At 41.3% G+C, this 25,575-nt stretch overlaps 1 protein-coding gene across 1 annotated transcript in view; it reads left to right on the forward strand.

Annotated features, from left to right (window-relative positions):
* The window catches only part of LOC109481217 (adenylate kinase 9-like), a 36,728-nt gene extending 13,088 nt beyond the window's left edge, over positions 1–23,640 (forward strand). The window contains exons 23-41 of the mRNA XM_019783759.1: positions 1,089–1,301; positions 1,773–1,961; positions 2,250–2,358; positions 2,542–2,585; positions 2,829–2,962; positions 3,383–3,602; positions 4,162–4,371; positions 4,484–4,600; positions 4,957–5,175; positions 5,540–5,756; positions 6,178–6,379; positions 6,849–6,995; positions 7,450–7,667; positions 7,989–8,161; positions 8,738–8,931; positions 9,247–9,345; positions 9,881–10,098; positions 19,084–19,531; positions 22,542–23,640. Of these exons, the coding sequence (XP_019639318.1) occupies positions 1,089–1,301; positions 1,773–1,961; positions 2,250–2,358; positions 2,542–2,585; positions 2,829–2,962; positions 3,383–3,602; positions 4,162–4,371; positions 4,484–4,600; positions 4,957–5,175; positions 5,540–5,756; positions 6,178–6,379; positions 6,849–6,995; positions 7,450–7,667; positions 7,989–8,161; positions 8,738–8,931; positions 9,247–9,345; positions 9,881–10,098; positions 19,084–19,295 (3,135 nt within the window). The 3' untranslated portion in view covers positions 19,296–19,531; positions 22,542–23,640. The remainder of the gene's footprint in view (positions 1–1,088; positions 1,302–1,772; positions 1,962–2,249; positions 2,359–2,541; positions 2,586–2,828; positions 2,963–3,382; positions 3,603–4,161; positions 4,372–4,483; positions 4,601–4,956; positions 5,176–5,539; positions 5,757–6,177; positions 6,380–6,848; positions 6,996–7,449; positions 7,668–7,988; positions 8,162–8,737; positions 8,932–9,246; positions 9,346–9,880; positions 10,099–19,083; positions 19,532–22,541) is intronic.
* Positions 23,641–25,575: the final 1,935 nt, after the last annotated feature.

A 25,575-nucleotide genomic window follows, 5' to 3' on the forward strand; every position in this document is an offset into this window, starting at 1 on the left:
CGGTGTTCACAGACAGACAATTCAGTCCTTCCCACACACAAATGCCCATCACGGTGAAAGCCCTCAATGTTTGGTGTATGGTGTCTAGTTCCTACAATCATGTTAAAGTCATTTTACATGGAAAACAGAATGCTGTTACCAGAAATACTATACTCCCTTTTGTTAAAAGTTCACAAGGAATAGTACTAAAGGAGAACGATAACACTTTAATGGTCTAATTTTTAACATTCTTCTGTCCTGCTGTCTTTTTGTTCAAATTGCATTGCGACCAGTGGAAAGAAATAGAGAAGTACAAACCCAAACGCAAACCTAAACCCAAGAAGGTAACATTTCACATCATCAGCACTATAACCTTGTATTTGTCACAATCTTCACAACCCTGCCAACAGATATCCTAACATAGAATGTTTAGAATAACGATAGTCACTGTAGTAACAACTACATGTATGTGGCTTGTTTCTTTGTGACACTGATTAATAGTTTATCAATGCACTCAGTGAAATTTCTGCTCTTCGACCAGTTTCTTTGATTTCAATGACCGTATGATAATTTGATAATGGTTGATGTTACATGTATGACAGTTGATGTTACATGTATGACTAGAAAAAAAATCGGTAATGAGCTGTCTGTATCTTCTATATTTCATTCTGTCAGGATGATGAGTCAGAGGAGGAGGTAAGATCTCAAAAGTACCAAAAATTGTGCAGTACCAAATAAATATCTACAACCACACTGCTTCAGACATTTAGTTAATATGTATAACTCACAATTTTGTTGTTTTCTTCATTTTTTAACACAGATATTAGTGTCACCATCTATTTCTTTGATGAATAATGACTGTTCATCTTTCAGTTGTTTGAAGCTGCCCATACAGAGCTTGGAGTGATGACTTGAGAACATGTCTTGTATTTTTCCATTCTGTCAGTGACATAGTCCTACATGACCTTCCACTCACAAATCTACACAGCAACAACCCCCCCCCACACACACACATCATAGGCTTGTAAAATTTCTGTGCACTTTCCCCCGTATAAAAGGAAAACATTTCAACCTGTTGTGCAACAACTAACTTGCATTCTAATTTACAGGATGACGAAATACGGAAAAGCAAGAGAAAGATGTTTGGTGACACCAAGCACTACGACCCTGTGTCCCTGAAGCAGAAGTTTGTCCTGTGGCCGGGCCTGGCAGAGCTGGCTGCCAGGTACAGGGAGAGGACCTACTACTTCGCAAACCCTGAGAACAGGGAAACTTTCCTTGAGAGCCCCACTGACTTCCTGTCCAAGAACGGACCACTCAAGGTATGGAACTACTCATTTCTTTTCTTACAATGTCACGTTGAAACTTATCTTGCAAAATAAACTGAAACTAAAATGTTAAGCTTGAGAAGCTTGCAAATGGCATCTGTTATCTTTCTTAAGCTCTGAAGGATAGTCACATGACTTAGGAGTCAAGAAATCTTGCATAGCTTAAGATGTGTTTGTTCTTCTCAGTGTTTGAATGAAATTGACCTGAAATCACCAGTCAGTTGTGTCTGTTGCCTTTGAACCTGCACAGTTATGCATGTATGTTGTCATAAAAAAATTGAAATTGTTGAAAAAATAAATTAAGAATTCTCCAACTCAAAAAATGGATTCTTGAATTTTCCTGAATCAATTGCTCAAGACATGTCCATGCGATGTCAACAATTGCTCATAGGTTTTACGATGGTATTAATATTGAAATTTTTAGGATTGCAGTTTTAACCTTGTTTCCCCATCAACCCCCCCCAGCCCCCGCCCCTGAGACTGGTGATGCTGGGTGCCCGCGGGGCGGGGAAGTCCCTCCACGCCCGCCAGCTGGCCAAGAACCTCTCCATCTTCCACATCTCCTTCAAGGAGCGGCTGCAGGAGCTCATCATCGCCAAGACCAAGAAGAAGATCGGGCCGGCCTACCCTGAGGACGAGGAAGAACCAGAATATGTGAGTGTAGATGAAAAAGGCGCAAAAAATTGTTAATTATTTAATACTTCTTCTTGTTTGTACATTTGTACTATCCACTAAGCTTGCAGTAAATGATGAGTCAAAGGTAAGTTTTTGCAACCTGGCATTTTTTTAGGACATGATGACTTTTTTAAATCATCATAATGGTAAATGCTTTCAATGTTGAAGCTTTCAATGTTGTTCATCACTGTAAGATTGATGATCTGGTTCAATATTGAAGTTGTCTGATACATGTACCTTATTCTAATGCAAAATGTCTGTTCTCAGAGCCCAGAGGAGATTGCTGCCATGACAGCTATCACCGGACCTGACGGTCAGCCGGTCACCAGTACAGGACTGACCGACTCAGCTGCGACTGAAACCTCAGAGGCTGAGGGTCAGTAGTACAGTAAAAATTACTCCAAATGGCCACTCTTAGTCCTGATGATGCTTTGAAACCATGTCGTCCAGTGTTATCAAAGGAATCTATCAAGTTTTTGTAAGATTAGATTGCTTTTGTAATTTTAAGTTGATGTTTGAATGCATGGTGAAATGATTGACAATGACATTTTTTTTCCAGAATCAGCTACAGACGAAAAAGAAGGAGAGGAAGGGCAAAAAGAGGTTCGTTTACTGTGTTGAGAATGTGTTGAATTACCTTTGGAAAGCTTGTTGAAAATTGTACTAAAATTGTATTCACTGCAACTTTTCTATTTATTGTGCTCTTTCCTTTAAACTAGACATATGAACAACTTGATTTGTTTCTCTGAAAGGATAAAGACTGAGTAGGTGATTATCATTAACTCATCTCATTAACCTATCAACCCATCCAATAACTCATTAATCTACTTACTTGAACCATGATAGGGCGAGACAGAAGAAGAGATACCGCTGACAGAGGATGAGGAAGCTATCAAGAACAACCTGGAGTCAGAGGATGCCCTCCCACCTGATGTCTTAGACAAGATTGTGCCTGAATGGTGGAACAAGGAGCCTTTCAAGTAAGTGTCCATCATGCAAATGTGTGGGACTCTTTATGTCCATGTGGATAGAACTATTGTGGAGTGGCAGCAGCCTCTCTGTTATATAGCATTTAAAAAAGCTTGGAGAAAAATTAGATGCTAGATTCAACAAGTCATTTAGTGTGATATAATGAGCTGACTATGCATGCATTCAAAAGGTAGTCACGTTATACCCGTTAACAAATACAGATGCATAGAAAATAGCTCCTGCTGTGATAGAAGAGAACGTCTGGAAGTGTACAGTTATTGTGACATCTTCCTAGAGAGCTTCTCTTCTAGGCATTGTTCTTCATCTCAAGGGGTGACGGTAATGCAGTTATGACATGTTGTTATGATGGTAATTCTTATGCAGTAATGACATGTTGTAACATCATGGAAAATGTCTTCCTGCCTGTCCAGGTCCACAGGTTTTATCCTGGAGGGTTTCCCGCGGACGCCAGACGAGGCACGGTACATGTCGGAGCAGGGCCTGTTCCCGGACGGGGCCGTGCTGCTGCTGGTGGAGGACACAGACATCATCGACAGGCTGCTGCCCCCCCGCCTCGCCAAGTGGCGCGTCAACAGGAACAGGAGGATCGCTAAGAAGGAGAGGGCCAAGGCCAAGAAGAAGAAAGAGAGGGTGGGTGTGAGATTAGTCTATCTTTCAGGAAGGGCTGTATTCTTGGTCTTCTACAGAAGACTGTATGCAAAATCTTGATTTGTTACCGATTACCAAACAGTTTAGTGTGCTTTTTTAGTTCACAGGAATATTTGAGACTGTATAGCATCTGCATTTTGAGCCTGGCATTTTTTACACCTGGAAACCAGGTACATTGCTGCTGAAAACTTTTCATATGTACTGTCCTTGGTGCTGAAAGTGTGGTAGTATGAGAGAAAGCATTCACTGCCATTGTATTCTTACCTCTTGTCTCAGCTATCAAATTAGCACTGCATAGAATGCCTTTCTTGCATGTGAAGTCTGCACAATACATTATTTAATCAAATACTAATTTGATAATTCAGTTTAGAAGAAAGCATCTTAATTATCTACAGTGAAGGGAATGGATTTTGAGAATTTAAAAGTCTTGACTAGATAGAATAAGGATCCCAGTTTGAAGGATTTCCTATGTCATGCTAAACCAGTGCCTTTTAGATAACTGCCCGCAGTCAACATGTGCTTTTCTCTGTTGTTTGAACAGGATGAGGTGATTGCTAAGAGAAGAGCGGAGCTGGAAGCCGAGAAAGCAAAGCTGAAGGAAGAGCGTCGACTGGAGAGGGAGGCACAGAGACAGGCGGCTAGAGAGAGCGGAGCAGAGGAGTCTGGAGCAGAGGAGGAGGAGGAGGAAGAAGAAGAGGAGGAAGATGAAGACGACTTCAACATTGATGAGAAACTGGCAGAGGAGTTTGAGGTAATTATCTACTTTTTAACCACTTGTCATTTGCATGATAAATATAGAAACCATTTTACAGTCCCTTGGGAATGATGGTTATGTAATGATGTGAAAACCATCTGTGATGCAGGAAGAGGAAGAAGAAGAAGAGGAGGAGGAGGAAGAGGAGCAGGATGCCATCGACAGGATGAAAAATGAACTCAGTGAACAGTTTGATGATGACAACACCAAGATGGCATCAGTACAGGTAAGAACACTGGTCATTTTAGATTAAGAAATACACCACCAATTTGGATTATCTTTTAGTAAGGCTGAAAAGCAATTGTCTCTAAATGCTGTGATGAAACAAAGATAGCATTGAGTAGAGGTAAGCTTGTTCATTTCTTTGAAGCATGAAGTGTAACTCTACACTGTACATGCAGCAATGAGTGCAAATACAAAGCGTAAACTGAATTTGTATTACCAAATTAAATATGAGTTTTAATATGAATTTTGGATGCTTTTTCACTGTACAAAAAACAAACTTGAAGGTATATAGATATATTATTCCAAAGATCTTTAATGAACTGATTACATCACTTTTCATCATCATACTTGTGACAGGAAACTCTGGAGGAGATCTTCATCCCTCGTATGGAGCTCCAGGCCAGTAAGAAGCCCCACATTGTGAGGTACACCATGTACAACAAGCTGAAGCCTCTCATAGACTTCAGGGACAGCATGTTTGAGCGGGTCTACCCACTCAGCGAGAAGCTGGCCAGGAAGATGCTGGATGTCGGGTACAAGCAGCCATCTTGTTTCGGCATGTGGGATCCTGTCAAGGTCAGTTGATAATGCTCAAGGTCATTTGTTTATCCTATGCAGAATGTGAAGAAATGCACTCTAACGTTTTTGAGGATAAGTTTGTGTATGATTACAAATTTCCTACTTAAAGTCTTTCTTTTATGATGTTATCTTTATGGAAAATGTTTTCGTATAAAGAATTTTCTTTAAAAAATTTTGTTCTTTTTGTTCCAAAACATCTTTTTTGCATAAATTTAGCTGAGTACAGTACTTCATCTATAACTGCTTTTCCAAAACTTGGTGGTATGAAATGGACATACAAGTACATTGTAGACCTCATAGCACATATTCACTGAATTGAAAACTGCACAAATTGAAAGACATGTTTGTTCTTTCCCCCCAGATGCTTGAGGATGGAGACGTGATCCAGCCTCTGCAGGGCCCCAACAACCCCACGTTCCCCGTCATGTACCGCCAGCACATCTACTTCTTCAGCTCCATCCCCACCAGGGAGAAGTTCATCAGGCACCCCCTCATGTACATCAGACAGCCCCCAGCCATGCCGGTGGTCCCCATCAGGATGGCTATCATCGGCCCGCCCAAGTCTGGCAAAACAGCATGTAGGTCATATAAAAAAATAGCATGTATGTAATCTGACAGTGAAATCTTTATTGACACAACTTTTGTTAGATTCTTCTGCAACGAAACCTACAACAAACAAGTGGTTACAAATGAACATTGTAGTTGCTCTTCCTGTTTGTTAAGGTTTACAGTTACTGTACTTCCATGTAAAACTTGTCTTTTTTGAAATGGGTAAGTTAGAATTCATCAATGTTAAGCCAACTTTCAAAACTTATACAGGCCATTCCAAAATGTTATTAATGACTCTTTGGCTGTTCCTTAATAGAAAAATGAAACTGTCCTGCAGTATCACATAGCTTTAGTAGGATGTAATGCAACGTCTGAACACATAATAAAGTAGCTAAGATTTTAAAGACATAATGTTGAATAAGGTATGATTTCTTGCTTCTGATATTCCAGTGGCCAATCGGTTTGTCCAAGAGTTTGGTGTCATGAGGATCTCCATTGGAGAGGCCATCAGGAATGTCCTGACCAATCAGAAGAAGTCTGACCTGGCTAAGCTGATCAACGCCCAGCTGTACAAGGGTCTGACTGTGCCTGATGAGCTGGCTGTGCAGGCACTGGAGGTCTCACTCATGGACATGGTGCCACAAACTAGAGGGTAGGGACTGTATTCTGTATTGTGGAAGTAGCATGATAGACTGATAATCAAAATGTTTACATTAAGAACTTAACTCCCTTTTTGTCAACCATTTTTGGAGGTTTTGCATGCTTTTTAGTTGTGCCAAGAAACACATTTTGACATTGATCTAGAGAACATTTCTACATACTGGGAAACAAAGTTAATTTTTCCATTTATCCAGTAAGTTACACAAATGTCTTCCATTGTGAAGGATGCCCCTTTTCCCAGAGATTGGGAAAAATTGGAAAAAGAATCTAATCTTATGATTGTCATCCTAAATCTGTCCTCTCCTACTATTTCAATAGGTAATTCACACGAGTACAATTTTCCATTCTATCCTGTTAAGTTTTGCCATTATGAAGTGTCCTTTTCTCTTGCTCATGGTAGAGACTTATTAACAGATTATAAAAAGAGTCTAATCTTGTGTCATCCTAACTTGTTACATTAGCTATGTCCTGGACGGTTTCCCTGTGACCAAGCGTCAGGTTGACCTGATGACCCAGCGTGCCATCATCCCGGTGGTCGTTCTGGAGCTGCAAGTGTCCGGCAAGGAGGTCATCGTCCGAGCTGGCAAGGACAGGTCATCACCTAACAGGTATCTGTCAATCAAAGTGACCATTTAAAATTTTTCAAATCAAACTTTAGAAACTTTAAGGAAAAGTCACTTTACAATAAGAAATTTTGTATCTTGTTTATTTTATCTACAGTGGTGCATGGCAACAGCAATAGCTACATGTTCATTGTACCTGATGTATTGTGCTGTTACGACTTGAATAAAGAACATGTCGTTCTGCAAAAAACGATAATTCTTTTTTACAAGATTAAGTTCACATTGGCTATCATTTTGAACAAGAACAGGCATCACTGGTTACTGGCTACTTTCTTATTTGTGATTACTACAGATATGATAGATATGTTACAAATAATACTGCAGTTTGCTCCACCTGCTAGGAGGCTCTGCTATAAGATGAATAGGTATTATTCATTTGCTAACAAATGTTAGCATCCTACCTGTAGTTGACAACCCCTTGCTTTCTTCCTCTCCCCAGAACCCTTCCCCTGCACGACAGTCCGCAGATCATGGCCATCAAGCTGGCTGCGTGGCAGGAGCAGGTGGGCGGAGTCAGGAAGTGGTACCAGAGCGAGCACCGCAACTGGCTCGGCGTGGACGGCGAGCGCTCCAAGTGGTGGGTGTGGAACAAGGCCAAGAACGAGTCTCACAAGAGCGTGCAACAGATCCAGACCTACCTGAAGAGCATTGGACAAGGTGAGTTGGATGTTTCTGTATGTAGTTACAAGGTTCTTGTAAACTATTGGGACTAATCTTTGGCTATAAAATTTTATAACTTCTCTGCTGCTTCAAGGACCTTGCATGATGCAGTTTTGACAGTTGTCTTTGATGATGGCCTTTACCAATGAGGTGCAAAATGTCAAGAAATGATGACTTTTTAAAACTGTACATCTGTACCAAATTTTTGTTACACAAACTTATCACAGATGAAAAGTGAACACTTAAACCCACAATCAGTTGTTGCTCTGAAATGAAGAGAAGGGCAGAAGTTTAGGCAGTTCTTTTAATTCTTTACAGGGAAAGCAGCATCCATTGCAGACATGTGTGTGACCCCATCAGAGTGTAAGGCTCGGCTGGGAGACTTTGGGGAGTACTGCCCGGTCAGCCTGGCAATAACAGGGGAGCTGGTGGACTGTTCCACCAACCCTTCACTGGAGTTCACCGCTGAGTTCAGGGGACACTACTACAAGGTAAGAAAGTCTCCCTGTCTACAACATCAGCTAGAATCACTTTCTCTTTGAAGCAAAGAGTTTCATGAGAAGTAAAGGCCACAGTTACATTCATCTTTTCTTTTTTCAGCAAGATGGTTTGGTTCCAAAAGAGCCATGTACTTCACCTTCTGAGGCATTATTTCTAACACTGTACACAAATACACAATGTCATGTAACTGATGCACAAATATCTCTTGTACTCTATGACACATCTACATATGTAAAATATTCATTACAGGGCTCTAGCCAGCACCAGTTTTTCTGTCAATTGCTCAAACTTTGTGGCTTGTGATGAAAAAATTATTAAACCAATACATCAATCTTGACAGTCAAAATGGACAAAAATCTTGAGTAAAAATATACAAAAAATGTAAAGGACCACTGAAAACCACTCTCAACACTCTTTTGAAGGCTTGAAAATCTGAAATTTCACGGGGGCATGATCATGAACCTGGGCCGATGGAAAAAAAATTTTGAGCTGCCCAGAGCCCTGATTCATTATTATTAGAACGAGTTTCGTAAGGTTCTGTAACATTTGCTATTTTTTTTCCTCAGATGGCTGGTAAGACAGAGCTTGAGAAGTTCCTGGCCAACCCTGAGCAGTTCACCCCTCCCCTGGCGCCGCGTAAGCTGCCGCCGCCCGAGCTGCTGCCACAGAGGAGAACGTCCGACGAGGTCCGACTCATGTTCCCCAAACAGATCGAACTGCAGGGATACTGTCCTGTTACCTTCCTGGATGGCAAACTCAGGTAATGTCTCACCATTTCTTTATTGTATTTCCCAGCCCCAGGGGTTTTTCCCATCTTTGTCTTCTTTATCTGTCTAACAACAACTTTCTGTGCCTTATCAGCTGTATCTCCCATTTAAATTTTAAACTTTTGGTAAAACCCCCATCAGCATCAAATGATTATCTGTTGGTTACAGCCAACTACAAGTTGTATCTATGACAATGATTATACTGGTTGGTGCTCATACTATCACAGTTGCAACAGATAAAACTGATATGATAAAAAAAAGTTGGAGTCAACAATACGTTAAAGTTTGTTTCTCCCAATCTTCTACAGATATGAGGCCATTGTTCCTGGGAACAATGAGTTGGTGGTGGAGTACAAGGACAAGCTGTATGTGTTTGAGACAGAGGAGAAGCTCCAGAAGTTCATGAGGTAAGAGGGAACTAGGCAATCTTTTGTATGTGACTGTGTTTGTGTTTTTGTGTGCTAAGAACAAACAACTAGAGAATCGTGTCCTGGACATGTCTCAGTGTAATACTATGCATCTGTATGTGTGTTTCTATGTTTCATTTCATTTATTTCATTTATTTCATTTATTTCGAAACCTTTTAGCCCCAAAGGGCTAATCTTCCAAGGCTCAAACATTATAGCAATTACAACATAGTGGAAACATTTAAAAATACATACATACATACATGTACACCACGTCAACAATAAATACACATAGATATAAACAGACCAACATGTAAATATAAACAAGATATAAACATGTTACATTGTATGTTGATTTCTAATCTTGAGCAAATGTTGGATCAGGCTGTTTTGTCTCTTTTTAAGCATGTTCTACATCTCTCAGGTGTATTTCCCAATAGTATGCAGGCATCATTCAAAAAAATTATTACAAGTTACCAGACATTGTTAAATCAACATCCTGCATTTAATTGGTTGTTTTGTTTGTTACCCCCAGGTTACCAGAGAAGTACTCAGACCTGAAACTGCCCCACAAACTCCCACCCAAGAAGGAGCCCATCCCCATCAACTCCCTCCCCATGCTGGGCTACATGGAGCAGACAGTCGCCACGGCGATCACCAAGTCACTCACAGCCGTGGGCTGCTTCAAACCCAAGTACCCCTTCATGGGCACCACCGAGTCAGCTCTGCTCTATATCGCCTTCCATCTAAAAGGTTTGCTGCTTTCTTGGGTATATTGATGGCTAATATAGATCTGTGTAATTGTTGTTGATTACACAGATTGTTATAACACATTTTAATGGGAAAACAGGTGTGCCCATTGTGCATTGACCAAAATAATTGAGACACTTTGGGCGATTGTCTTCTTTTCCATACATTATATTATGATGGTGTGGTGTGTGTGTGTGTGGTACAGAAAATTGAATTGAATTGAAAAAAGTCATACCGTTAGATGTTTTTAAAATTAAACACATTCCCTGAACAATCCAAGACAGAATTTCCAATACATGTAACATGTGTATTGTTGTCCAAAATAAAATTGTTGGAGCCCTGACTGCAAGACTGAGCAATGAAGATAACGTACATTGCTTATAATCCTAAGTTTTACATTTTTACATAAGACAAAGTGCACACAGGTGCCCCAGGTGTTCCCCAGTATCCTATGATTACACATCAAAGCTTCTGTAACTTCCGAAAGCGCTTTTCCGTCTTCTCTGAACTTGGAGAGGATTTATTCCCGGGGGGCCTTTGTACAAACTCCGTCGTTCAGCTGAAGAGCAGAGCAAACACCTGTATTTCCTCCTGAAGGTCAGAGATCTGAGGAAGGGACGCCGTAAGCTGATGTAGTTGCACTTCTTCATGTTTGCTCGAGGATTGAGGAAGGACTTTGAGGCAGTGAGGGTGGGATTAAGTAAGCTTTGTTTCTAAAGCTGTGTTTAGCAGTGTTTTGACCACAGTGTGCTTGAGTTTCATCTCTTCAAAGTGAATCACCTGGGCTAACATATGTTATAAGAAAGACAGTGCTCTCATGGATTAACTGTGTACTGTACACATTATCAAATTTGATAAAAAGTTGTTTTGCATCACAAGTGCCGATTGGAATCTTTAGAAATATTGCTTTAATAGTGTCATGTTGAGTTGCAGAGTTAGGCAGCTTGCTGCAGTGCACATCATGGATGTACATGTTTTGAGTACTGTGCAGTTGAGTTGTTTGTGCTACACCTAATGTTTTAAGCCAGGAAAAATATCATGACTTTCGTTTGTAATAGTAACAGCCTGCTGCTTGCCACATGTAAAGATAGGTTTTAACAACCTATATCTAACTACTTTTAACATTTGATGATACATGCATAGGTTAAAAATGGGTTAAAATGAACTAACCCAACCACCCCTCTGAATGGATCAGATGGACTTGTCCTGAGGCAATGTAGGTTCACTTAAAGTTTTTGGCCTCAGTGTGAATAGTTCTTGATTTATGCACTATAAGAAACATGGCTCTGGTACAACAATTTTAATTCCCAGACTGTGATTAGAAACGTGCCTCTGGAACAAAAGTTTTAATTCCCAGACTCCTCAGCCCCCCACGCCAAACACTAGTGAACCAGACAACTCAGGGAGGAGGTAGCCTGGGGATGTTGGCCCTTTTCCACCTTGGCAAGCCTGTAGAGTCTTCCAGAAAGAAATGGTGGGAACAGAAACTTCTGTATATCTTTAGGGGAAAAGGTTCTCCCCAATAGGATATTCTTAAACACCTTTCCTGCTGTTATGGGATATTGTGTCTGTATGTCAAGTGAACCAGCAGATTGCTTGTCCCTCAGTAGAAAAACCTACCGAACTTGAGACACAGTACAACTGTGTGAGTTTTGGTTCAAGTTCAACACCACCAGTCTCAGAGAGCATATGTATTATGTATAGTATGTGGCACATGTCATCTGTTTGCCATTGTTTTGGGTTAGACTTAGAGTGATTCAGAGTTCAGAGCAGACTGAAAACACTTCACCTTCAATAGAGATCTTTGATGTAAACCAGAGGGTTGCTGCTTTACATTCTTATGACTCACGGAACTGCTATCTGCAAGTTCAAAGAAGTTAATGCTGTGAAAATTCCCCACCCATTTCTCACAAAAAACAGACTTAAAAATGTTCCTTTTGAATCCTTAACGTTAGAGATATTTTGTATGGAACTGTGATATTTTTGAGATACATAATATTGGTGGTGAAATGAGCAAGATAGATTTTTAAATACATGCAAGTCAATAAAATCCTATTCAGAATTTGTTAACAATACTCCCAGTGGGTGTATCACAATGTTCCTGTCACATATTTCTCCTGGATCACTCCCTCCTTCTTGTCTGTTATGGCAGAGCTATCACAACACACCTGCATTATTAGCCCTGATGGTGATCTATGGAGTGTGTTGTGACAGCTGGGGGCAGGGTGGGAGGGGGGGAATGGAACTCGACCTTGATGTCTGAGAAGGATGATGTTTGGGGCACATTCCTGTCCTGACCCTGTCATACAGTACCCAGGGCAGTCTGTCCATCACTAACTCCCCCCTCCTGGTACTGCACACATTAAAACACCTGTTAAACACTTGGTGTTGTTGTGGGCTCTTCTACAGGAAAGGGTTGTATCCCATCACAGATAACTGTCATCCATGATTTCTTCAGCTCTTGTTGTCTTAGCAGACAGTCCCTACTACATCGGTCCTGGCTCAGTAGTTGTCCTTTTCCTCCTTTTACTTGTGTTGAGAATTAGCAGCTCTGGTTTCTGTGGCAGCTGTGAATAGATACATCCCAGCATTTATAGCTGACCCCCAACAGCTTCTGACCATGGTTGTCTTATCTACTTATAGGTGACCTAATAATGCAACATCACAAATCCCTCTAGCATTGCATGCACACTTCACATACACTTACCAGGGTACACATGTATGTTGAAGTCTGTGAAATGGTTGATAAGCAGGTCTGGTGAGGTGAGGAAAGTTTTTGTACATCTAAAAGTTCTCCCAGTTTGGGGGAGACAGTTATTCTGAGAGGTCATACTCAAGGTCAAATAGGCAATCCATCTTCTTTTATCTTCCTTGAAGCTACTTCCTACTACAGGAAGATGAATGTTGTGCTGGTTCTAGTTCAAATTGCTTGTCGGTATTTTGGCATACTTCCAATAATGTGAATCCCCATGCCTCTAACTTCATACAGGCTTCCTCTGGTAAACTTTCTCTTGTGATGGAAGTTTGTGAACAATCTACCTACTAGTACATTTGTAGGTGCAATCCTGTATACCTGTTGCAAGCAGGCCTGTTTTTCACCATAAGTACATATTAATGATATCTTGGTAATATTATTGTCATCATAAAAAGTCAATTCCTCACAAGTGACACTATCTGTTTTCATTAAAGAAACCATCTGTTTGCCATATAAAGACAACCAGAGACTTGTAATATGTGCTTTTAGCCCTGCCAGACTGTGTAGGATTGTGGGATTGCTGACCCAGAACAGCCTTGTACATGACCTTTAACCCCCAGCAGAGCTCAATTATTTCCATCCTGGCCAAGGAGTACCCACTTAGGCAGCGATTACACTGTCATATTTTCACTCCAGAATTACATGTATATCAGATATTTGGTGGGAGAACTTTGTGCTATATTGGAATTTTTTAGTGAAAAAGTTTCATTCTGAAAGAAATGTAAAACTCAAAAAAGATAATGATTGCAAGATTCAGTCAGTATCAAATCTTCATTTAGACAGATAGTCTACAATTTTTTTCAATGCTTTTCTATATTGTTAGTGTCAATACTGAAATTGGAACTGAAGTTGTATTTGATATAAAGAAGATGCTCAGATTAAAAACATTTTATTAGCCATACAAGTGCAGGATCAAGCTAGGCACCTTCTGAAGAATTTGCAGCGTCTCGGATTAGTACAAATTGATGTTAATCCCAACTGTTACAGTAGAACCCCTACAAGGACACTGTTAATGCTTTATGTTTGGCTCGTTATCACCAATCCTGAAACACATAAACTAGGCGGTGTCAGCTTATATGGCTGGTCGTACTGAGCTGAAGGAGCTGGAGGAGACTTCTTTGATATCCTTGGAGAGAAAATTCCATCCTGAGGCCCGACCTTGTTCAAGGGTGTGCCAACTTGGACTTGTTCCAGCGTGCCTTGGGGTGTCATCAGGACCACCTGTCAGCGAGGTAGCCTCTGGAGGCAAACTCTTTCCCACTACTTTGAACTGATCAATTCAAACAATGTCGCACACCATGGAAGCTAACCCAGTGCCTCCAGTGTATACAAACTCGAAAGAGTGCGGTGTATAAAAGGTTCTGTTGTTATAGTTATGGGCAGATGGTTTTGTGCCAAGTTGTTCAGTTCACCCCTTAAATGGCCTACCAGTTGGCAAGCTACGACAAGGAAGATTTAGTAAATCCCTTTACAAGGCAGTTCATGAAGTAAGAACAAGTCACATATTGGTAAAACTTTTTGGGGGCAACAAGACAGTCGTATGTATCATGATGGGACAGACTGGTTAAGTCAGGAGTTAACTCGAGGGAACCGTAAACATAGCACAAAACAACTTTCATGGATTGCATGGCTGATTTCTTGTAATACATGTACCAGTATACACATAGGAGGTTTTGTCCTTGAAGTAAAAAGGACCCAAATGAACTTGAATGTGTGAGTGGAACAACTACCCTTGAGTTAATCTTCCATTTTCAACTCCTTCCACTTCCAACAATACTTATTTTTCATCAATGAGTTTTCTACTTGTGTTTACTAAGTCTACTTCTAGCAAAAATCAATTTCCTTCAGCGGATTATTTGTTGAAGTACAAAGAAAGTGAGGATAATGTGCATGGCATTGGGATTTTCCAGTATACACACATGTACTTGGCGATGAGTTTGAGTGTTAGTCCTAGTAACAAGAAAAGCACCTACACACATCAACAGCGTCATGTTTCACAAAGTAACAAGTTCTCACAACCTGGGGGTTGACAGATGAGTGAAGGCACTTGTGGGGGGGGGGTGAAATCTGGATTTTCCGCTTGCCAATAATAGATTCCCCCATGGGACCCTCATTGATGAAGAGAAATTTACATCCTGTGTTTTCACATCTCCAACTTGGTACCCTTGGGGCCAGTCACAATCCCACCCCCACCCCCAATGTTTGGGGATAAGCTGGATGTTGGTAGTAGGGCTGGATTGTAAACAAAACAGGTGGTTGCTGCTATGATAAAGGGGAAAAAGTGTTACAGAATTCATGCATAAGTAGTACATATAGTAACACCATATAAGTGACAGAGGTTTGAACCATAGATTCAATACAAAAAGCCCTTGAAGGTTGACTTATTGCCAAGCTTTACTTTCAACAGACTAGACTCTGTGACTGACATGACAGTTACTCCTTCAGGAACCACATTACAGAAGGCTTGCACAAGGCCAAAGAAAAACAGATCTAGAAAAGGTCCACCCTGGACCCTGACAGGTCACTGTTGGGGGAGGGTGTAGTCTGTCAGCATCATGTATCTGGAACTGCTGCTCTTATTTGTGTTGTGTTATAGAACTGTTCAGGTGGTCACTCTGAAACATCCAACCTGGCAAGGTCACATGACTAACTTCTTACTGTTACCATGGCAAGAAAACAGACTGAAGGAATGGAGATATCAGCGGTGACCGATTGCTCTAATGTAAATACAAAAATGCACCCAAAAATGAGAGTTCAGGGCAAGTACATGTATGGGAGAGGCAATATCATCAGGCATCCCATATCCCCATCTGTTTAGATGACTGCTAAAAAAATATTGCCTGTAATCCACACCTTCTTAAAGTTTCATGTCCATCTCTCTTGAACTTTTTTTTACATGGATACTTGCTTAGAGTTGATCTGATAGAAATAAAAGGCCTTCCAAGAAGAGAAACGTCAGCTGCCACATCTGACTCATCATTGTTATATATCATAACAATCCAGAGTAAATCCACTTGGGGCAGTATATTTGGGAAGCCTTGTTGATGCTTCTCAGTCAAGGCTTTAGTGATGACTAGCAGGGCCATCTGGGCTGCAGGCTAAGATTTCAGACGAAGAGACCTTGCCTTTACCTACATTGACGATGTACATTTCTGAACAGAGGTACATGTAAGGGGCAGAGATATGATAGTCAGAGATCCAGCTTTGTATAGAAATGAACTACAAGGGAAATTCTCTTGCCAGAATGTTCGCCTTTACAGATAATTTTTCAAGTTTGACAGTAGGCCTACATGTAGCCCAAGTACTCACTGGAGAAATAAAAGAAATTGTCACAGTGATGAAGAAATAATTTTGTACAGCTGGTGTGATAAACTGTGGCAAATAAAGCAAATAAGCATGCAACTTGTAAGGCAGTGTGAGGTAATACGGCATGTTGAACTATTTATAATGTTTGATAAGAAGGTATCAGGATTCGTCAACCCTCACAGCAGTATCCAATATTTCCACTTTGGAAAAGCAATAGACATAATAAACATTCGCCAACTATAATGAAAAGGTATCCAACTTTCTTGCAACATTTGCCAGACCTGATATTCTAAAGAACTCATTCTCCGTTCCATGTAGGATTCTGTATAGGAAAGTAGGGCTTTACTAGGATTCCCTCACAGCTTTACTGCCTGATGATGAAAAGGATATGCTATGTCATGTAGGGACTTATGGGGTCTTGGAGGTTGGCCCTCTCACCTTGTTTGGATCTGAAGGCTGGAGGGAACATATAATCTGGATTTACTTGTTAGGCCTGCACAGCTGACAGGAGTTTAGATATCTGTGCTACCAAACTGATATATCTGTTTCTGTTTATCTTCATCAAGGGTCAAGTCAGAAATTAGCTACAAACCTGATAGAAAGTAAACAGGACATTTTAGTAAAGCTGTCTTGTCTGAAGTACAACATTTGGAAGAAAATATCAAATAGATACATTTCTGTAGAGTTGGATTATATGATGTATGTATGAAAATGTATGGACAAGGTAAGAGCCTGAGATTGATACACATGTTTTTCATCTTGAGAAATAACTTCCACATCCTTTAGGAATGATATTCATCACTGAACATGAGTGTGCAGTAAGAAACGTGTTGTTGCAGCCTTTTCAACTCTTGTGTCGTGGTGGATTAGAACTGTGAGAATTCATAATTGTCCTGTGACACGTCCAGTATTATCCTTCTTCCTTGTATGGCTATGACTGTCCTGTATAATCTCATAACTTAAACCCCCTTGCTGACCCACCAATCTGGCAAGCATCATCCAATTAAGTCTGCTTAGAGGGCCTCACCACCAGTGCTTAACCTTGCACCTGGCACTAGGCTTCTATTTCGCATCTACTCTCTGCTTCAAGGTGGGGGCCATGCCTAAAAAATAGACGTATTAGAAAGTTAATTGCAAGTTCTTGCCCATAAGCTAATTGCAAGTACATCTAACATGGAAATAAAGGATGGACAATGGATAACAATGTAGAATGTGACTACTTTACCAACTAAACACTAATGAGTTTGACTTCTTTTTCGGAGACTCTCTGTGTAATCTGTGTAGAATATAGACCAGAAGAAAGAGGTTTAAATTAAAGTACCAGCATTGATATTGGCCAGAGAAAATGTGTTTTATGCCCACTCATTACCCTCTATCTGCTTCTAGATAAATATCCCACCATGCCAGAGATGTGCAAGTGGTTAGAGTTGGTTTAACAGGCCCCAGTAGTGCAGTTTTGTAATGAGAACAATCATGAGTATGGCATGGCTGCCAGTTCGAGTCAGGAGAGTACGCAACATGAAAGGATTGTTGATTGATGCATTATCCCTGTACTCAGCATTCAGAGCACATTGTACAGTCATCCAACTTCAGGGGGCACTTCTTGGATGGGGTCACTCCTGGAGATTGGAGCCAAGCACCTTTTCTTAGATAGGTCAATGGTTTTATGGTACTTGGCCCCCTACTTTGACACCATTACTTTCGCAAGGGAGGGCTGCAGCTCCAGAAATTCTATATTATGATTACAGTAGCCCAGAGAACGCTACTCAAACTTTCTCTGTCTTTTTTACTTGTGTCACACTCCATCCTCAGTGTGAGCTGTAGGGTTCATACACAATGCATGGGGGTCAATGCCCGGAATTCTAATCAACTGTAACTAAACACTTTGGACCTCTGGAACAACTCAGTTGGAGCTGTGTGCTGGCATGGCAGGGGGGGGGCGAGGACTCTTGCTGTGGTTGTTTATGTGCTTATGGACTAATCTTCAAACTTATATATATATATAGGAAATAGAAGTTGTAGATTTTCGTAATTGTCATTTGCTTTTTTGTTTTTGTTGTAACTTTTTTGGATCTACCAGTTGGACCTGGGCCACATCTTCATTTTTGAAAAAAACAAATTTTTCCATTCCGTCTTTTCTTCACACAAAGGATACATGCAATCCATTGGTTATCATTTTGATATACATGTAATGCAGAAAGTGGAAACTTCAAGGAAACCTGTTAGAAGAAGGTTATAAGCCTGTGGAGTAGTACTAGTAGGCAGCGAAAACAAGGCGGTACACACAAGGGAAAAGGATTAGCCATTAGAAAGCCTATTAGATCACAACACTGTGAAGTCAAGCCCTCTTGAGTGAGGCTGTAGATGGTAGAGGCCAGCATGCCACTAACAGTGTGTCAGGAACATGCGTAGGTGTGAGAACATGATCCCTTCTTACTACAGCATGAAGCCCTCTGTACAACACCTGCATCCTGATTCTGTATTTCCTGGTGGATCAGTTGCTCTGCATGTTGAACTTTCCTGACAAGTTATTAAGTGGGCACTCCATCATGTAGTGCATTGTTGAAGTGCACGTTCTGACATTCAGCTTGGGAAGGAATGTGGTGTTGAAGGGTTCTGTATTGAGCTCAGCAATGAGAGTGGTGGACTTGAATTCCCTGTTAGTGTCAGATGATGATATTCAATTACATGCCGTGGGGGCAGATCAGTAAGGGCTGTGTGTGTGCCAATTATTTTCCTTTTTTCGGAGATAGAAAAGTCTGTCTTCCCCAATATTTGTATTATCAAAGTTTAACCTTCTGGTATATAACATATATCTTTTTCTTCAGTGTACTAGTATTGGAAAAACAGTTGTGAGTTGTGACATTGGTTGCCTTTTCGCTTTTTGGAATAAATCTCTTTTAACATTTCTCTTCTTGTTTATCCAGCTCACAACCCCAAAGCCTCGGAATACGTGCGTAAGAAGTACAGGAAGAAGCTGCAGCACTTTGAGGAGCAGTGTAACCTGATCAAGTTCCTGGGCGAGCACATGACCAGGAGGTACCGTGAGCCGCAGGAGAGACCCATCGGATTCGACGAGAAGATGGAGGTTTTCCTGGCGCTGAGGGGGCACGGACCTGCCACCACGTGGGTCGCTTAGGGGGGCTATAGCGTAGACAATGACTAAATTTACATACGAGAATTCTACCTGTAACAACAGCATCTTTATGTATGTACAGACTGTGTAGGTCCCAGTGCGGGACGTATGAAATTGTTTTCTTGTGTTCACAAGGGTAGCACATGGGTATAGGTTGAAATGTTTTACTTGTACACTCAAGAATTTAGAATCCTGCAAATCTACACATCAGTGGTCTGGAAGAAAATTTTTATTGTACAGTACAGGCCACGAAATACGCATCAAGTTCTGCGGGACGTACCGCGATATTCCGCAGGACGTCCCGCAATATTCCGCAGGACGTCCCGCAATATTCCGCACGACGTTCCGCAATCTTACGCACGGCGTTCCGCAATCTTACGCACGGCGTTCCGCAATCTTACGCACGGCGTTCTGCGGTATTTCGCAGGGCGTTCCGCGGTATTCCGCACGGCTTCCCGCAGTGCACCTGAGAGCACTTTCGCAGAACTTTGCGAAAGTTCCGCAGAACACCTCTCCGTAAGGCCGCGTTTCCGCAGAAATACGTCCTATTCATATGCAGGCCACCCGCGCCGTGGGCGGAGAAAGATCACACCCGGTTTGTTTACATTTTCTATAGCGCGGAGTGAAAATGTTCATGAGATCTGCCGATATTTTTTACCCAACAGTGTGAAGATCGTAAATTCCTGAGCTAGAATGTGGTTTAATAGATTGAGTTAAGATTTCTACCTCTCTGAAACCTGCATGTACACAAATATATTTATCGAAAACATGATCGCTGTGGTCTGAATTGTTACAGGGTTCTAATTAGCGGGAGCTTTGTTTCTTGATCTTGTGTTTCTTGTTTTGAAACCCACGCTGATCGCGGAACACTTCCCGGTGGAATGAACGCCAAAATTGTGTCAAATACACAATAAACCCACATACAAATACAGTATATTGTATTCCCGAAAGATTCTTTCAGTCCTGAATCTATTTACTAAAATAGTCTATTTTTGGTCGTACAAAACAAAACAAAACAAAACAGCATTTTGAAAGAAATAACATAATTTTACTCTTTGTCCGTCACCCCACGCCGCCGCTGGCTTCCGAGCAACAACCAATCAGTTTTTAACCGTAAAATTTCGTACAATTCGCAAAGTTACCATTCTGGGATTTAGATGTTTAAAATATACATTCTAAGGAACAGTTTCGTATGTAGTTTGTGTGGTTTTGAGTTAATAGCGCGAGGATTGGCGAGAATGCAGAGGGTTCGTAGCGGTGGACGTGTGTTGCACTCGAGTGGGAGGGAGCGCTTCGTAACGTGCGTCCAGAAATGCCGGACAATTTTGATCGTGAAAAATCGTACAATTTGTAAATTTAGCGATCTTGGATTCGGATATATTGAGAAATACATTTGTAAGGAACAGATTCATGTATTGTTTGTGTAGTTTTGAATAAACCTGCGCGAGGATGTAGAGGGTGCGATGTAGTGGGTGCGATGAAAATGGAGTCGATTTTTTGCAAAAAAAAAAACGGCAACGCACCCGAAAAATAAATAAACACGGTACGGGACAACCCGAACTTGACGTGTTTATGCAAAATTTGACGCAGATTCATTTGTTCTCAGACTATAAAAGTTGACTCTGAAAAAATTTTGGGATGAAATCGGGACAAGAAAATTACAAAGCCGCGCCGGCCGTGCAGGGCGGAACAAGCTACAGTCGTCTAACAATCTTCAGGCGGTGTCTCTGGGCGGAGTATCAACTCTTCTGCGGCCCGACTGGTGGGCGGCTCCCCGTCTGCGCGCTGTGATTGGCGCGCCGGAACGCCACGTGGTCTGCGGCGCCGGGGAGTCTACCAGCGCCGCTGCTGCTACGTGCGGTTACGTATGGCGACGTGCGTGGGAACGCCGGTCCGGCAGCGTGGCGAACGAAATGTATCAATTTTTGATGCGTGTCAACAAAGCCATGGGGCGTAAAGAACCTTGAGTTATGCTTCGCGCTTGGCACAATAATAATTAATTCTCATATGCAAAAACGTTAGTTCGACTCTGAATATTACCACGAGTCTTCCGTCAGCAACAACAAACGAACGCCTGAATCTATACACGTACACTCGAATAGAGAACCTAGATAATACTAGTAACGTTAGTAGATTATACATATGGTCGGTAAAGATCGGAACTGTAACGAAGATAGGCGAATATAAATTTGTCACATAGACACCAATCACAGAGCCTCGGTTATAGTCGGTGAAGATCGTGTTTGTAACGAAGACGGGCGAAATCATATTGGAGCAGCCCAGCTAGACTGTTGGCGCCGACGGCAGGGGCGGCAACTTCTTCAAAGGGAAACGCCTGTCGATCAAGTATAATATGTGCGTGCGGCTATGGGAAAATGCCTCGCTCTAAAATGTATCACGTAGTTCTGAATCGATAATCACAAACAGCAAGGAGCTTCTACAACATATAGCGTCCTTGCAAACAGGGACAATATCAAACTTCGTTATTTTTGGCCACAGAGTCGAAGCATTTAAAGCTTAAAATTTTAAAAAGTGGTTTCTTCGGCGAAGTCATGCCTTGCAGAAAATGTTGACGGTACACATTACGTGTTCGACCGCAGGTCATTGACCTCCAGCTTGCGTTGTTCCAGCGGAGAAGAGCGTCTGGCAGTTTTTATAATAGCGTCAGATTTTGTTTGTTAAATCATACACAGGCATTCATGCATCTATCATTCTTCCAACTAGTTCGTAGTTATGTGAGATGTTTATTGGAATCACACGGATCGGAACAAACTCAGCGTATCAAATAGTAAACATCAATCGCCCAAGCACAGCCGTGGCAGCGTGGACCCGCCGCGCTGATAATCCCCGGTATTGTCCACAAATTATCAACGAATACGTGAAAATGAGGTGGAATAAGTGTCATGTAAATCTCAGAATACAAAGGCTGCTCATTAACGACCGAAATCTTGCGAAAGATTTCTTACGCAGAAGAAGTTTCGCAGCGGCGTTTCCATTACCAGTGGACAGTTCTGCGAAATTCTGCGGGACGTCCCGCAATCTTACGCACGGCCTTCCGCAATCTTACGCACGGCCTTCCGCAATATTTCGCACGGCCTTCCGCAATATTCCGCACTGCCTTCCGCAATATTTCGCACGGCCTTTCGCAATATTCCGCACGGCGTTTCGCGATATACCGCAGGACGTACCGCGGTATTTCGCAGAACGTCCCGCGAAAACTGATGCGTATTTCGTGGCCTGTGCTGTACACTACTTGATATGCTGCACAAACCTATATGTGATTTTATCTATGCAAAATGCATATTTCTCTTTGCAACTTCAGGGTGCCTTACCAGCAAATTTACAAGCTGTGCACACAACGATGCAACGTACATCTATTACTGTCTGTCAAACTTGGCCCAAGTGACCTTTTATCCTGATAGTCCATATAGACAGGGTTATGACCCCTAATAGGGGTCCAGACCAGTGAAATGGGACCAATTATGTTGTTCTGCTACATTGGCTACACTTCATTTGGATCCTAGATGGCACTCCATGGGGTAAACACTGGTATTATGTCCAGGAATGAGGGCAAGGCTATATGGCTAAAATGCAGGATATGTGTAAAGGTGGATAACTTGGCTTTCCTAATTCTCAAATCTTTCCATCTTTGCAAATTTGCAAATATTTTTCACACTGTATATTCTATATTTCTTCTGTATACAGAAGAGCACTTGAGGTTGGGTTGTCTGCAAAGTAGAGTCAGGTGTAATGTGTGTCTGCATCATTCCATGCCTTGTGGTCCATGAATTATTAAAGGATGATGTGGACTGATGCAAAAACATGTTGCAAGAAAAGCAGACGTTTCAAGAAAACACTTTGCTTTTCCAAGCCAACATCTACTTACATTTTACAGAAGTTGTATTTTATGACAAATGTTACTTAAAAAGCTTCCAGTGTTTACTCCATTTGCATCTTTATGTCATGAAAGTGTACCATCAACAATGTCATCCTAGACATTTTTAGTATTAGTAACTGAATTCTACCATGTCATTGATTTTAGTTATCATCATAGTCCGTCCAGTAACTTAATATATTTTTCTATCCAGCCACTTCTCAAGTGAATATGTATATGTAATTCTGCACTTTTTAGAAGGATGTTTTACTGTAAATATATGGGTGAATTCTGTGGCACACAATATTGAATTCCTCAATGTATATTTTGGCTGAAAATTTCTACAAAGTGAATCTGCATTTTTGTGGTTTTACACACAAAATAACTTTTACACAAGAATGATCCTTTACTGCTGTGTTGTATATATAGAGCGGGGTTGTAACTATTAGACAAATGACTGAATAAAATGTCTGTATTACAGTTGCTGTGTTGTGGGATACTTCTTCATAAGTCCATCCAACCTTATAATATTGCACATTTATCATTCCCAAACTTAACCATATAAGAAAATGTTTTGGGGTCAGGGGGGCATTATGTAAGAAGATGAGTTTGAAAACTAACCAAGAAAAACTAGAATCATCCAACATAAAATCTTAGTCAGAAGGGAGAAGATTAAAGAGTGTTGTTGCAGACGAAATATTTTGTGGAAAATTATAGATGGGATATAAAGGGAAACGACTTCAAAAGAGACACTCTGATGAAAGTGCTGTGCACAATACATTACAGGTTTTGCGCATGCGTACATGTAGTAGGTTATCCAGTTGTTCTGGCTAGAAGCTGTATGATAGATAGACTGATAGATTTTCCAAGGTAAAATAGTCCACAAGGAGGAGCCAGTGGGGAAAAGATTTACAGACAGGAGGCTTGAGATAACATTTCCCTGACAGCCCTCAGCCTCTGCTGTATTATGAAGACAGATGGACGTGTCATCTCCCATGTCCTGGGGGAACTTCAGCGCCATGCCACCCTGCTGCTTCTAATTACCTGCACATATTTCACATTGGTCATCTCCACATCAAGGGTAGAACTGGGTAGATCACAGGCTGATTGGGAATATTGTCATCATCGTCTATGTACTGTACCATTTTCTGACAGCCAGCCTACATGGCCTAGTGGATAGTGTCTTGCCAATATAGAGAGTGCATTGATGCAATGCATTGGATACAATGATATTCTGGATGCTGTCTTAATGTACAACTAAAAGATATGCTTGGAGATTACAAACTGAGGTAGTCTCTTCCAGGCTCCTTGGATTACTGAACAAATGGGCCAAATAGGGAGAATGATATGCCAGAGGAGTTAACCAACCATAGATTTATATGTTGGTTACTCCTTTGGCATACTCACACATCCCCCTGGAGCCTAGCAGTTGTCCTGCATAGGCCCTGGAAACTGCCATCTAGACTTCTGATTTGTGTGGCCCAACATGAGAGAAGTCACGTGACCAGCAGTTCCTATGACAACTCTAGTCATGTGTGCCTTCCTAAACATGTCCTGACTGTTTATGTTTACCTGCTACTTGTCACATGTTTGTGTCTGAAATACCACAACATAAATAGCTTCCACTGTTACAAAGTGTACAAACATTGCCATAACACTTTCAATGCAAACAGAGCAAAAAATTTTAAGTACTTTGATAGCTATCAGTAGAGATGCAAAATGAGCAAGGCTTTGGGTTCACCTTAGCAAACTGATTGAAGTTTGGGCACCTAAGGCTATGAGCTTTCAAATTCTAATGCTTAATTTTTTTTTTCATACAGGCTTGGTCTGAGAACTTGTTAGGGCTCACTGACATGCCAGCTAGGTCCTTCATCCAGGGCAAATTTTCCTAGTAGGCCCTGGCAACAGTCTGGCTTACAGTCTACAGAACATGCAGCCCTCCCTCTGTTTTATCCCCTTACTTCCATCTTGCTGCACAATTTTCTCCTCTCTTGAACTGCGTCCTTACACTCACAAAAGAGGGATTGACGAGGATCTGTATCCTTTGTGTGACAAACTACCGGGGATACACCCCAAGAGATGTTCACACAATGCCTGCGGTCACCCAGCTCAGCAAGTGATAATTACAGGGAAGTAGTCAAGAGTGATTTAATAGACATCTCACTAAAGAATTCAGCATTTATCGCTTCATAAATAATAGTAAAAACAAACAGATAAGAAAAGGACCAGGCAGTAATCTGGCAACAATGAAGAGACGTTTGCCCTTAGGGACTTATTATTGTTTGTAATTGGTGATCCAAACCCTGTAGACAAGGCCTCGGAGTGCAACAATGAAATAGCTAAAACCTTGTCATGTTTTGCAAAGTAAGAATTGTATGTAGACCAGCTTCTATAGAAGTCTCCGAGAGT

The sequence above is a fragment of the Branchiostoma belcheri genome, unplaced genomic scaffold, assembly GCF_001625305.1.
Source record: "Branchiostoma belcheri isolate BF01 breed outbred unplaced genomic scaffold, Haploidv18h27 scaffold54, whole genome shotgun sequence".
Lineage (NCBI taxonomy): Eukaryota > Metazoa > Chordata > Leptocardii > Amphioxiformes > Branchiostomatidae > Branchiostoma > Branchiostoma belcheri.